Consider the following 15,703-nt stretch of genomic DNA (forward strand, 5'->3'; position numbering starts at 1 on the left):
TTATATTGCAGCGACCTGTTGTTGAAGCCCCCGGACTGACAGCGAGTCCTGTGACATCACAGGTGAAGTAGCATTCCATTCCAAGGTGCATTGCACTGTGCTGCAACAGAGTTTTCGTAATAAGCTTGCTGAATCGATCAGCTTCTGGGCTTAGTACTAGACAGCTGGCAGTTCCAGCAAAAAAATGCCACTGGGACCCAGAAGATGGTGGGACTGGATAAGGTTTTAAATTGCCCATGGGTCAAATAACCACCCATACTGTGTATACTAATAATATGTAACAGGTGAAAAGGGTGAAAGCAATTGAGTACTAAGGGCCAGATTCACAGAGGAGATACGACGGCGTATCTCCTGATACACCGTCGTATCTCCTGTCCTATCTATGCGGCTGATTCATAGAATCAGTTCCGCATAGATAGCCCTAAGATCCGACAGGTGTAATTGACTTACACTGTCGGATCTTAGGATGCAATACTTCGGCCGCCGCTGGGTGGAGTTTGCGTCGTTTTCCTGCGTCGGGTATGCTAATGAGCATTTACGGCGATCCACAACGGTTTTCACGTTCGTTACGTCGTCGCTAGTAATTTTTTCCCGTCACAAATTTACACCTGCTTTAACATGTCTTAACTTTAGTCGAGCCATGTTAAAGTATGGCCGTCGTTCCCGGGTCGAATTAAAATTTTTTTTTTTGGCGTAAGACGTCCGGGAATACGAATGGACGCTACGCACGTCGCCGTTCTAAAAAATGACGTCACATCGCGCAAAGCACGGCAGGAATTTCTAAACTGAGCATGCGCAGTACGTCCGGCGCGGGAGCGCGCCTAATTTAAATGGTACCCGCCCCATTTGAATTGGGCGGGCTTGCGCCGGACGTGTTTACGATACACCGCCGCAAGTTTACAGGTAAGTGCTTTGTGGATCAGGCACTTACACTGAAAACTTGCGGCGGTGTAACGTAAACGGGTTACGTTACGGCCGCAATTATTCATGAATCTGGCCCTAAATTCCAAGTGAACAGTGGGAAATCCTAATGGCCAATGACTGCATGATTAGGTGACTGAAGAGGAAACAAATGTTGCGTATTACTACTGTGAATATGTGGAGGGAAAACATTCAGTAATCATTCTCCACTTTATAAATGTACCCAGATACAGCTAAAATTAATTAATGTAAGTCATGCATCTTACGAAGAAAATCAAAAGATTATAACAGCACAGCAAGCCAAATGAACAAAAAAACAGTCTACATGTTACCAGTAATTCTTCCTTTATGGATAATGACTTCGCAAAAATACAATCAGAAAAACTTTCAACCTGGAGAGAAATTAGGACTTTTAAACACTAATATTGACTGCAAATATCTGAAAAGAAGCAAATACTTTACTTTTAGAATAAAACAAGTTGTAATCAAAGAATGTGTTTATAAAATTTGATGGTGCTTTGTAAACCTAGTCAAACAGCTTTGCATTGATGCATAAAACACACGCCATACCTCCTAATAATAGAACTGCCTGAGAAGCTGATTAGGTGGAACATGCAGGTGTGACCATTGAACAGCCCAACCTATAAATATATAGTAGGATAATACTGGAAAAACTATAACAACTCTCTTAATTTTAACTTGTGCAATTTTGTTTATATATGTTAGCACATGCATTTATATTCCTGCATGTTTTGATACAGGGGCAAATATTATAGCCAAGTCTTTAAACCCGTTCTCATAAAAATATGTAGGTGGGCACTTCTGATCTTCCCTGCTGAAAATGATAGCTACCTGCTGTCATGTTAATGCTTTGGCCTTGGCCCTTTTTTAAGTTACCGACTTCAAAAATATTTGCCATGGGGCACCACTACCCCTGCTCTTCCTCGGGGCCACAGTCAGGTGATCTGCTGGCAGACCTGGTGCCTATGACATTTAAGACATATTCTGACCTGACTTTGGATTACAATATCTTCAGGCACCTGCTGTCCCTTCTTCTCCCCCAGGGTGCCGCCGTGGCAGAACGGGGTCCAATAAGCTCTGCTGGCTCATCTGCTGCCCATTGTTCCCATGCCTCCCTGCCTTTAAGCTAGTCGTCCTGCCATGGGAGCACACATAAATGCTGCAGGAGCATGCTGAGCCTGAGGGGTAACATAGATGGGACATCCTATGATCTGTCTGACTGTCCCTGCAGCCTTTACCTGAAAGAGAGAGCAGAGTTGCTGCACCAAGAGCAGGATGTAGCCTTAGAGGTAGAAGGGAAAATGGTAGTAGAAAGGTTAGGGGGTCAGCAGAAACCAGAAACAATGGCCCAGATTCAAGAAGCACTTGCGTGGGAGCAAGTGTGATTTGCGCCGCGCAAGTACTGATTTGCTCCCAGGCAAATTTGCGGCTGATTCTGTAAACCAGTTAAGCCTGAAATGCGGCCATTTTCCCGCGCACGCAGCCTAGCTGCTCCGGCGCAATTATAGCGCAATTTTGCGCAGGGTGTAAGTTGCGCCTTCATGGAATTCCCTCTGCGAATATGCAAATTAGGTACTGCCGATGATTCAGAAACATGCGCGTGTGATGCGCATCTTGTGCTGGAAGCGCGCAAGCTTTTTTCCCCGGGCAAACTTGCTCCTGCTAAAAGCAGGGGCAAGTTAGCAAAAGATGGCCAAATGTCATCTGCAGGAGCGCGCAACTTCAGCAGCACCTAGACAGACGAGCTGAACAAGCAGAGCACCCACATTTTCGGGACCTCACATCTGTGCAACAACATGCCAGGGGCAGCTATGGTTCTTGATATTCTATTGACTGAGCCGACTCGTAGGAGGGCACGGGAGAGGATTTACAGAGGGCGCTACAACCTTTTTGAGATGAGTGATAATGAGGTGTATCGCATGTTTCGCTTCAGCCCTGAAGTCATCCTTGAGTTGGTAACAATCCTGCAGGATGACATCAGCAGCCCGACCCATCGGGGACAGGCAGTGCAGCCATTGGTGAAGGTAGTGGCAACCCTTCATTTTTTGGCAAGTGGCTCATTTCAGCGCACAGGTGGAATGGTGGCGGGGATGTCCCAATCCAGCATGAGCAGGTGTGTGCACCAAGTGATCCCTGAAATACTCAGACGCATGGGCACACAATTTATCAAACCAACCACGGCTGACCTGCGGCAGAAGGCAATCAGTGATTTTTATGAAATAGCCAGATTTCCACGCACTGTGGGTGCAATAGATTGTACCCATGTGGCACTACGCCCCCCCCCCGGCTCCTCGAGCATATCTACTGCAACAGGAAGCATTGGCATTCGATAAATGTGCAGGTGATTGTGGATGCACATGGCCTCATATGGCATGTCCGTGCCAAACACCCAGGGTCAAGCCATGACAGTTTTATTTACCGACACAGCCCCATCCCAACCGAGTTTGACCAGAACATGTATGGAGACAGCTGGCTGATTGGTGAGTGACATGGGTGTCAGGTATGACTGCCCCCCCCCCCCCATGATGCAGACATCACAAGGGGCACATGCACGACTAACATCCTCCTGTCTTTTCCCTTCCAGGTGACTCTGCATATGCCCTGGGACCTCACATGATGACCCCATTTCGTAACCCTCAAACACCAGGAGAGGAAAGATTTAACGAAGCCCATGCACGTACCCGTGCGGTGGTGGAGCGCACATTTGGCATCCTTAAATCTCGATTCAGATGTCTGGATAAATCAGGGGGGACCCTGTTGTATTCACCCAACTTTGTGTGCCAAATCGTCGGGGCATGTTGTATTCTCCACAATTTTGCTGAGAGAAGGGGCATGCACATTGAGCTACGCAATGACCTTACCCCCGAACCACGCAACAACCCCCCCCCCCAAGAAACACTACCGGATCTTCTGAGGGAAGAGCAATCCGGAATGGTCTTGTGGAACGTCTCTTTGCACATTAAACACACCCTGATCTTGTCACAAGTATAATGCATGTATGCACACCACTGTAGTCCCTAGCACACACCCGACACATGCACCCCAAATTGGATTAGACCCAACAATACCCCATGGTATTAGGGAGCAGCAACGCCGCGTCAAGGCTCCAATTATGTTGCTGTCCATTCATACACCTTTCACATGGCAGAGGGTGACACCCCTTTTCCAGCAGGAGTGCCACCCCCCCCCCATTCACACACCAGTCACACTGTAGTATACACTCCTCACCGTGTGTAGGGACTACAAATAAATATAAAAACTCATATCCTGAGCATATATAAATAAAAAAATAAACTCATATTCTGAGCATATATAAAAAAAAAATAAACTCATATTCTGAGCATATAATAATTGTAGAAATTAGATCATTTTTTTGATTTCTTCTTTGGGCCAAGGGTGCCCCGGCTCTGGCTCCTCAATCTCCGTGGTGCGGAGGAGGCATGGGGTGGGGATTGAGGGGGGGGAGGAGCATCAACCCCTACTTCCAGACTCCTCGCAGGTGGTGGCTGCATGCCCTCCATGGCGTTGGCCAGGCGGGCGAGGATGGTGTTGGTCTGGGCCAACATCCGCATTTGGCGGGTGGTGGTATCCCGCTGATGACGGCGGGTAACTCTCCCCTCCTCCCGCACTGCAGCGGTGTTGGCCTGCACAGCAGCGGTGTTGGCCTCCACCGCAGCTGCCATCCTGCTTAATAAAGCGGGGGCGTTCTCCTGAGCCACCAAGCAGGTGACTATGGCCTTGGAGTTGCCACTTATTTCCGCCAGGCTCTGTGAGACATGTTTGTCCCGGTCTGCATGCAGGGTGAGGGCATGCTGCACAGAGGTGGATGTGGATGCCATGCTGTCCGCCAGACGTCGAACATCTCCCACCATGGCCCCTATATGGCGGCTCTGCAGGGCCTGCTCCTCCAGCAGACCGTCACGGAGGCTGGAGGATATATGCCTTGTTTTGGACAGAGCCTTCCTGGGAGGAGAGGCTCGGGCACGGACAGAGGGAGAAGGGGAGGGGTCCACAATGGAGGGGCTTGCCCTGGAGGGGGATGACGTGCTGGGCGGGGAGGTGGTGGGTTGCTCAGGGATGGTGGTATCCTCCTGGAGGGAGCCAGAGTCCTCCTGGATGAGGAAAAAGGAATCCTCCTCCAAAACAACTTCCTCCACCATACTTGGCCCCGGTAGGATCTCCTCCTGGACCAGCATTGCCATAATGTCCATGGGGCCTGACTGGACCCCTGGCTCAGGTATGGATGGCGTGGGTCGACCCGCAGCCGAAGACGGCCCAGCTTCATCAACATCATCACCACCTGTGGATGACACCAAAACGAAATATTTTGCTGGTGCAACACACTGCTCACATGTTCACTTCTACCCCCTCCCATGATGCACAGCAGATATGAAACAAAAATAATAGTTCCATCTTCACTTCTACCCACAAATATGTTCACTTCTACCCCCTCCCATGATGCACAGCAGATATGAAACAAAAATAATAGTTCCATCTTCACTTCTACCCACAAATATGTTCACTTCTACCCCCTCCCATGATGCACAGCAGATATGAAACAAAAATAACTTACCAGTCCCCAAGTTCCCAACAGTGGAGTCGTACCCTGCAAGTCCCTCCACCTGCTCCTGCACAAAAGTTTGGGCAATAAGCTCCTCCTCATGATTTAGGCGGATCTTACATCGCGGTCCACCTCCCGTGCCACCGGTATGTTTTCGGATAAGAGCCAGTTTATCCCGGACCCTGCGCCTCATATCATTCAGTTTTTTTTTAATGTCATCCCAGGAACGATCTTCATTACCCAGGGCATTGATGTCCAGGGCTATGGCTTCAAAGATAGCCCTCCTTTGGGCAACGGTGGTGTTTGCCCGCTGGGCACCATATAGAAGTTCTTTATGTTGCTGAAGTGCAGCAATTAAGATGTCCATCTCCGCAGCCACGAAGTTTGCCTTTCTTTTTTTAGTTCCTTTGGGAGGTGCCATCTCTTCAAAATGGGCGAAATTTCCTTGCTCAGGGGGGGTTGGAAAAAGCAGGATGAAATTCAGCAAAGAACCTGCGCAAGTCTGCTCCTATTTATTTGCTCAGTGCAAGCAGCTGAGCAAGATTTGCCCTGAAAGTATGCTAGGCGCAGTTTGACGCATGGGCAGATGGCAGCGCTATAACTGCGCATGCGCGCGCCCGGCGCAAACCTCTGCTGAGCCGAAAAATCCTCATTTACATAGGGGCACACCCACTTTGACTTGCACGGCCTTGCGCCCTCAGCTTTGCCTTAAACAGGAGCAAATTAAATGAACAAACGATTCCTGAATCAGGTGGCAATTTGGCAAAATTGCCCCAGCGCAGAGAAATTCAGCTGAGCAGCTCATGTGTAAGTAATGGGCAAATCTACCTGAATCTGGGCCAGTGTGTTTCCAGTTAGTGACTTTGCTTTTGGTGGCCAGCGGCATTACTTCAAATTATTTTTAAAACAACCAGATAATAAAAAATGCCCTGCTCAAGAGTAGGCACCACAAGGTTCAATTACCACTATAAATATAAAATCTCAATTTACAGAGGTAAGTGCTACACCACCCAAGCTAAGTCCTATCTACCAAACTATCTAATAATAGTATTTCTATTTCCTTCTGAGGCACTATCTTTGGATAGTTAGATGGTAGGTAGGTGCAGCTTAGTTGGGTTTCCAAGATCACAGACATCTAACACATAGATGAACACGTAAAGGGGGAGGGTGGGAATAGGGGGATTAGTTGCTGAGGCTAAACCCAGAATAAACCCATCCAATGGAAAATGGACTATCTCAGTACTGATAAGTGAAAATAAACAGTGATGAGTAAAAGATAATTTTATTAAATTAAAATATTGCATTAAAACAGTAATGTACATCAAAACATTGGTCGATTCTCGACTAGTTTCGCGGGGTGTCCGCTTCCTCAGGAGAACCAATCTAAGGGACAATAATTCAATAAGAAATATAAAATACAGATAAAACAGTTCAGCAATAAGTTAAATAATACATAACAATGAGAATTTTACCCAATGTGTAACGAAGCAGGCACGGAGCCAAGTCTGCCCAGGTGATTATCCCCCTGCGGCGGACGTGGGGGATGGTGCGTTGATCTCTAAATAAAGGCATACACTAGATTTAGATGGGCCCAGTACGTGAATGCAATGGAGGGTGGAACGGGGAAAGGAAGGACAGGGGAAGAGAGAAATGGGGGGGGGGGGGGAGGGAAAAGGAGAAGGAAGGAAAAGAGGAGGAAGAGGGGAGGGAGGGGCGAAGGGACAGAGAAAAGGGAAAGAGGAAGCAAAGGAGAGGAAAAAAGGGGGGGGGAGAAAAAGGGGGGGGGGGGAGAAAAAGGGGGGGAAAAGGAAGGAATGGGAAAAGAAGGAGAAGCAGAGGGGTCCGTGGATGAGCCAGTGCAGATCTCCTACAGGTCAAGCTCCAGCGAGACACTTCAGCTAGACTGTCACCGTCCTAGTGGGGATTTTTCTGGGAGCCCTACCCTTAGTCCATGCATTACCATGCATCCTAGTCACAGATATGGATACCTCCATGGATGACTTAACACTGGTCAGCCACCAGTTACACCGGACCCTGCTCCCCAACCATCCCCCATACGCTCGGCACAGCTCCCTTTTCTCTGTCCCTTCACCCCTCCCTCCCCTCTTCCTCCTCTTTTCCTTCCTTTTCCCTCTCCCCCCCCCCCCATTTCTCTCTTCCCCTGTTCTTCCTTTCCCCATTCCACCCTCCATTGCATTCACGTACTGGGCCCCTCTTAATCTAGTGTATGCCTTTATTTAGAGATCAACGCACCATCCCCCACGTCCGCCGCGGGGGGATAATCATCTGGGCAGACTTGGCTCCGCGCCTGCTTCGTTACACATTGGGTAAAATTCTCATTGTTATGTATTATTTAACTTATTGCTGAACTGTTTTATCTGTATTTTATATTTCTTATTGCATTATTGTCCCTTAGATTGGTTCTCCTGAGGAAGCGGACACCCCTGCGAAACTAGTCGAGAATCGACCAATCTTTTGATGTACATTACTGTTTTAATGCAATATTTTAATTTAATAAAATTATCTTTTTTACTCATCACTGTTTATTTTCACTTATCAGAACCGAGATAGTCCATTCCATTGGGTGGGTTTATTCTGGGTTTAGCTTCAGCAACTAATCCCCCTATTCCCACCCTCCCCCTTTACGTGTTCATCAATACCCGGATGATGGTACTTTACTATCTTTATTACAATTTCCTAATTGAGGCTATACTCCCATTTTTTACATCTAACACATAGAGGCAGATTAGCATAGAGAAATGGTTGCCAGACAATGTCAGGCAACCTTTGGTGACTGCTGTTAAGCAGAGGTTTGCATTTTACCTTTATAAACTTTATAATGTGTTTTCTTTAAACATAACTAAAATTATGTAGCACCCTTCTAGATAGGTACTAGGTTAGGTAAATTCTCTTCTGGGCTCACTGTAATCAGTGTAGCTGCATGTGATTATTCAGGTCTGTTCTGTGTTTTTCTGACTGCAGGGCTTACTGCTTCCCCATCTGTATGGAAATGTTCTGGGACATAGTGGGCTGAGAGAGCCTAATCAGCAGCTGAATATTTATGAGGCCTTGGCCAATCGCTTAGGAGAGGTGCCCATATGGTGGTTGGGAGTGTGTATAAATACCATGAGACTTGAAGCAGAAGAGTCTTGTCCTTGAGGAGGAGATCACAGCCTGTGGGAGCTGTTTGCCCCCTAGGCAAGCCTGCTATGTGTTCGTAATTCATCAAGGTCTCAGCTAGGATAGCTAAGGGCCTATTCTATTGGAATTCTGCTGAAGCTGACTGAAGGACTTTTTGTCTGGAATCTAGTCTGTTATCACTAGAAAAGGTGTCTGGAAGATATTAGAAGGAGGCAACCAATTATACAAGTACACTAGTGAGTACAGGCTGGTGTGAGAGATCCTTAAGACTATGCGTTAATGCCATCCCTCTTGTGCTAGAGTCAGTTTTGTTCAAAGGGGACATTATGTCCAGTGTCCTGAAGAGCTCAGTCCATTAACTGCTTGTGCAAGGACTCTGCTCAGATCCCTAAGAGAGAGTTTAACATTCTCAAGTTACTACTACGAAGCTCAGTCTACCATTTACTTGTGCAAGGACTTTGCTCATATTTATAGAGAGGAAAGTTTAGTGTCATCAATTTGCTACTAAGAGTTAAATAATATCCCACAGTTACCCTGAACCTATCTTTGTTCAAGTTCTACAATAAAGCATCAGAAAAGCATACCTCTAGACTGTTCATTGAGCCAAAGGAGTGACTGTGACTGTGTGCCTGGCTGAGGGGCAACCAGGGGAAAATATACAAGACCTTAATACTATGACTCCTACAGGGGGACTGCTATAATTACTTATATAGTTTACAACAAATTTCAGACATGACTGTAAAGGACCTAAGTGCTCTGTATGTTCATTAGTTTTCATGGAACAACAGATAGAAAAAAAATTGGCATTACTTTATTTTTCAGCTGCTGGACTTGTTCCATTAGCATTCTGGACATTCTCTCTCCTTCTGTTAGGAGCTGCACTTCTTCAGTGTTTTGTGATTGTCTATCAACTGTGGATGCCGGTTTACATGTCTGAAGACCATCTTCTGCAAATAAAAAATACAGAGGCTGAATTGTTTGGTTTCTTTGTATGTTCTTCTCTGACAAACACAATTCAAAGCACAAAAGAAAACATTATAGTTAAGTTAAAGCAACATAGATGCTTATTATCACAACCGCTATGGATACATCCAAATGTGTTATGTTTTCATAACCTAAATGAGCCATTAACAGTTACAAACAACAAACTGTGTGTTTCTATTAACTGGTTCTCCAGTGTCAGCCTCAGGAGTCTCAAGCTAGCTATACATGTGGCAATTTTCTGTCAATTTCAACTTTCCATTCAAAGGAAACTACATATATAATCACCAGGAATTGCCAGAAGCAATCTACCACTTATGAGATTGAATACCAAAATGTGATTCAACGTAAAATCAATATTGGGCAATAAATTGATATTTTAACCACTTCCATACAGGGCACGTATACACCTTCCCGCCCAAGCCAATTTTCAGCTTTCAGCACTGTCGCACTTTGAATGGCAATTGCGCGGTCATGCTACACTGTACCCAAACAAAATTGGCGTCCTTTTTTTCCCACAAATAGAGCTTTCTTTTGGTGGTATTTGATCACCTCTGCGATTTTTTTTTTGCGCAACAACTAAAAAAAGACTGAAAATTTTGAAAAAAAAAAAACGTTTTTATTTTTTTCTGTTAATTTTTTTGTAAATAAGTAAGTTTTCTCTTTCAATTACGGGCACTGATATGGCGGCACTGATGGGCACCGATGAGATGGCACTGATGGACATCGATGAGGTAGTACTGACGGGCACAGATGAGGTGGCACTGATTGGCGGCGCTTGTATGCGGCACTGATGGGCACACATAGGCAGGACTGATGGGCACACATAGGCGGCACTGATGGGCACACATAGGCGGCACTGATGGGCACTCATGGGCGGCACTGATGGTCACTCATGGGCGGCACTGATGGGCACTCATGAGCGGCACTGGGCACTCATAGGCGGCACAGATGGGCACTCATGGGCGGCACTGATGGCTACTTATGGGTGGCACAGATGGGCACTGATAGGTGGGCACTGGGCATGGATGGGCACTGTGGGGTGGCACTGATGGACACTGTAGAGTGGCACTGATGGACAATGTGGGGTGGCACTGATGGACACTGGGGCGACACTGATTTACCTATGTTGCCAATCAGTGCCCATTTGTGGGCACTGATTGGCATCTTTTTTTTTTTTAAATGCTTTTTTTTTTTTTCTTTACAGCCTTTTTTTTTTTTTTCAGCTTTTTTTTTTTTTTTTCAGCTTTTTTTTTTTTTCATCTGCCCTTCCCTGGTGGTCCAGGGTGGGCATCCCTGGTGGTCCATGTGGCGATCCGAGGGGGGGCTGCGCTGATAAACAATCAGCGCGAACCCCCCCTGTCAGGAGAGCAGCCGTTCGGCTCTCCTCTACTCGCGTCTGTCAGACGCGAGTGAGGAAGAGCCATCAACGGCTCTTCCTGTTTACATCGTGATCAGCCGTGATTCGACACGGCTGATCACGTGGTAAAGAGTCTCCGTGAGAGACTCTTTACCGAGATCGTGTTGCAGGGTGTCAGACTGACACCCCGCAACAACGATCGCCGCGATGCGCGCCCCCGGGGGCGCGCAGCGGCATAGAATCCTGAGGACGTCATATGACGTCCAGTCAGGATTCTACAACCACTTTGCCGCCGTCAATCTGTCATTGGCGGGCGGCAAGTGGTTAAATAATACAGCTCATTGGAAAATTGAACTGAAGATAGAAAAGAGCTATGACAATTTTATTGAACATTTGAGGATTTTTCAATTGGGTTTGCAGAGCAATTTTGACTTCATCTTCTTGCATTTGTTAAAAAAAAATGTAAAAGGGACAGGATGGAAATTTTTTTCTCAAACTAATTAAATTCTGTTAGCACTAGTTCATGCCAGAATTGTACAGGAGCGCATGCCACTTCCCCTTCTGCTTCCCGCACGTTTATCTGCAGTGCAATTTTGCAGCCTATTCATTTTAATAGGCTGCAAATAACATCAGAATGCAGAAAAAGTAGTGCATGCAATACTTTAAAAAATGTGCCACACCAAATCACATAATACTGCGGTACCATTCAATTTGGTGCCCACAAAAGCGCGTGTTTGTGATCTGCGTTTGGGGTACAGGTAACATTACATTAGCACCTACAGCAGATTGCAAGGGCAAAGCCCCTGTGTCGCACTTCATTCTAGTGTGAACTTGCCAGAATGTGATTTTCGTTTGGGAAAAATCATGCATGTTCTAGGCACAAAGGAAACCTGTTTAATACATTTAGGATTCCATTCAAGTAGCTGGTCATTCGAAGTCAACTTTCAACTAAACTTTCACTAACCAACCCCCTCCAAGCTAAAATACACCAACATCCTTTCACTGCCCTCCCCTTCACTCACAGACACTCACACACACATGCGCACACACCCACAAACACACACTTTAGCTGCTTAATTACTTCCATAGCACTGCTGCACACTTCTCCAACGTTTACCTATCTGACAAAGTTCTCTTCTTCAATTTCCCTATTAACTTGAATAATGTCAGAGTAGAGATCTTGTGGCCAGTGCTGAAAGGGACTTCATCAGACAGGCCGTAAACTCTGGAGGATGCCATAGAAGCCATATGGAGCGAAATAAGCAGTTAGGATGGGGGATTACTGCAGTTTAACTTAGTGGGGCAGATCCTCGTAGAATTGCATGGGCGCAGCGTATGGGAGATACGCTACGCCGCTGTAACTCACTTTTTGAAGCTTCGAATCCACAAAGAATTCGCGCCGTCAGTTACGGCGGCATAGTCTATCTCTCGCGGCGTAATGGCGCGCAATTCGAATGCGGCGAGTAGGGGGCGTGTTTCATTTAAATGAAGCGTGTCCCCGCGCCGAACGAACTGCGCATGCGCCGTTCCTAAATTTCCCACCGTGCATTGCGTAAAATGACATCGCAAGGACGCCATTGTTTTGACGTGGACGTAAATTACGTCCAGCCCGATTCACAGACGACTTACGCAAACAAATTAAAATTTTTAAAATTAGACACGGGAACGACGGCCATACTTAACATTGCGTACGCCACCAAATAGCAGCTTTAACTATACGCCGAAAAAAGGCGACTAGAGACGACGTAAAAGAATGCGACGGGCGCTCGTACGTTCGTGGATCGTCGGAAATAGCTAATTTGCATACTCGATGTGGAAAACGATGGGAACACCACCCAGCGGACGCCGAAGAATTGCATCTAAGATACGAAGGCGTACGAAGACGTACGCCTGTCGAATCTAACCCAGATGCCGTTGTATCTTGTTTTAAGGATTCAAAACAAAGATACGACGTGGGAAATTTGAAAGTACGCCGGCGTATCAGTAGATACGCCGGCGTACTCTCTTTGTGGATCTGCCCCACAGTGTCTAGTGGGTTTAATTTAGTTAAAAGCAGACCTGTAGTTTAAGGCTCCATGCACACTGAAGCTAAAAAAAGCTAAAAAAAAACGCCAGTAGCTTTGCAGGGAGCCTTCCAACGTTTTTTAGCGTTTTTGCAATAGCTTTAATCAGTGTTTTTCAGTGTAGCTTTTTTTTTATTTCAATGGATAAAAAAACGCTAAAAAACGCTGTTTTTTTGGGGGGTTTTTCCCGCCAAAAAACAGCACTTTGAACGCAAATTTCGGGCGTTCAGAAAAAAGCCAATAAACTCCAAAGCTCATTAACACTAAAAAACGCCCAGGTGTGCATGGGCACATAGGCTAACATAGAGTTCAGTTTATGGGCTTTAAAAAAAAAAAGCCAAAACGCCAATAAACTACAGTTTATCAGCTTCAGTGTGCATGGAGCCTTAATGTTTATAAAAATCAAAAATGGCATATACGGTAACTACCACCACTTGTACCACAACCTAACATTGAAATCTACAGGAAAACTTGATTAAACACTTTTTACTGGTACATATGGGAAGACAACATAAGAAATAACCTTAAAAAGGTTGTATTTATTGTGTTACAAATAAAACCTAAAAAATCAAAGCATTTCAGTGTGATTCAACCTGAATCTCTCAATCAATGTTTCACTAATCACTTATAGTCATGCTAGATCTACAAGGTAAACATGTTTCTCATGTATAGCTTCTTCAGGACCTCATCTTGAGATCCTCTCAAATAACGTTTTATTAGATTGTAAGAGCAGTACATAATCCATAACATGTTAAACAAACTGTTCTGGAATCACCATTTCATCTGTCAAATAGTAGAGTGTAACAATCAACCCCCACAGAACAGAGAAAATAGAAACCAACAAACAGGTACATAGGAAAGCAAATACATATACTCCATTGCCCTTGGGGTCCATCCCACCAGAGACTCTATCATGCCCTGCCAATTAGCAGACAATTCAAAATAAGGTCTGTCAGTGCAGGGTCTGGTGTGTCCAACTGGGGAGCCCACAACTTATTAAATTTGCTGAAGCTACACTGTGACGGTATTGGTATGATATCCCCGTCAAAGATTCCCTTCTTCCATAAGAACGTCACCCAATATTCCACTAGGAGGAATATTCCTGAGATCGCCCATTAAGCCACACATTAGTCCAGGCTTACTGCTAGAACAAGACAGAGTTTAATGTTATATCACACAGCTTATATGTCATTTCCAAAACTGTTACAATGACAAATCTCCGCCCCCCTCTTACACAGTGGGGGGTCTTCAATACAGCTCCCTTGAAATAAAGATATTTCTTTGAACTAATCAGTATCTAGCCGGTTCGGCACCGCATATAGAGAGATAATTACCACAATGAAGCAATCAGCATAATTAACATGAGCCACTTATCTAATCACAGTAACCAGTAAACACAGGGCTAGAACAATTAACATTTGAAACAGGACTAGCTGCAGAAGGGTAAATACCATTAACAGCCTTAAACAAGCAGGGAGGATTAAACTGAAGCATATAGGTAAAAAGTCCTTCACATACACCTAAACTCAAAGATGTATTTTTCTAACCGAAGGGTATCTCCCATTTGAGCAGTCCATTCCTTCAGGGTGGGGGTGGGGGGGGGGGGGTCAGTGGTAGTCCAGTGCTGAAGTATCGACTTGTGGGCCTGAAACAGAGCCCTAGCAATGGCCTGTTTAGGTACTTTGTCCACCGGGAGAACACACAGAATCCCCAATAGACAAGATTTTGGTTCCTCTGGTACATGGACCTGGAACACCTGGTTTATCTTGAGATCCAGAGAGAGCGTTGACCCTGACTAGGCAAAAAGTCACATCATTGTCTGATAATGTAAAATTATATACATCTTATTCTATAGCATATCTTGCATGACTATACGTTATGTGATTAGTGCATACATTGAAAATGTTGTATTGTGACATTGATTGAGAAATTCAGGTTGAACCATGCTAAAACTATTTGATTTTAATGTTTTGTTTGTAACACAATAAATACAAACTTTTTAAGTAATTTCTTATATGTCTTCTCATATGTACCAGTAAAGTCAGTTTAATGAAGTTTACCTGCAGATAAATCATAGTAGGCATACATAGTACGCCCATCTGATTTAAAAATGCTGCAATGGTTGAGCAGCAGCCACCTTCTCTTAAACTGAGTGAAGCAGCACTTGAAAAAGTGTGTGTCCTGCATTTTGCTTAGCTTTAACTTAACATCTGGCAATGACAAATCAGAACTTAACGCGTTGGGCACTATTTTGCTTAATGTACACATTGGTAGCATGTGTTACAAGAAGAATGAGCAAGACTTTTGTTGCATTGTCGAATGGAAGGTTCTGTTCTAAAACATTGCAAAGGACAGTGCATAATACCTGACTGGCCTAGTTTTCTAGTATCCATTTTATATAATAAGGATATATTTCAGATTTCCAAGCCGGCACAACTTGAAATGATGTTACCAATAACTAAGAAATATTATCATACCTCCTTGTATTCCAGTTAGTGAGTCTTCAGTTTGTTTATCTGTAATTTTAGGACGCTGATGAAAATCAGTAGTTGTCACTACACAGTTGATTTGGTCTTTGGAATCATTAGCATTTTGTAAAATCTGTGGAACCTTGTGAAAAAATGAAAGTGTAAGTAAGAATATTAAACCAAAAAG

At 45.0% G+C, this 15,703-nt stretch overlaps 1 protein-coding gene across 2 annotated transcripts in view; it reads right to left on the reverse strand.

The window, feature by feature from the left end:
- The window catches only part of AKNAD1 (AKNA domain containing 1), a 90,412-nt gene that overhangs the window by 65,605 nt on the left and 9,104 nt on the right, over positions 1-15,703 (reverse strand). Inside the window, exons 3-5 of one of the 2 annotated variants that reach the window (XM_040359847.1) lie at positions 15,526-15,658; positions 9,455-9,591; positions 1,254-1,313 (exon numbers count right to left, since the gene is read on the reverse strand). In XM_040359847.1, the coding sequence (XP_040215781.1) occupies positions 1,254-1,313; positions 9,455-9,591; positions 15,526-15,658 (330 nt within the window). The remainder of the gene's footprint in view (positions 1-1,253; positions 1,314-9,454; positions 9,592-15,525; positions 15,659-15,703) is intronic. The other variant, XM_040359848.1, reaches the window with a different exon arrangement.

The sequence above is a fragment of the Rana temporaria genome, chromosome 7, assembly GCF_905171775.1.
Source record: "Rana temporaria chromosome 7, aRanTem1.1, whole genome shotgun sequence".
NCBI lineage: Eukaryota > Metazoa > Chordata > Amphibia > Anura > Ranidae > Rana > Rana temporaria.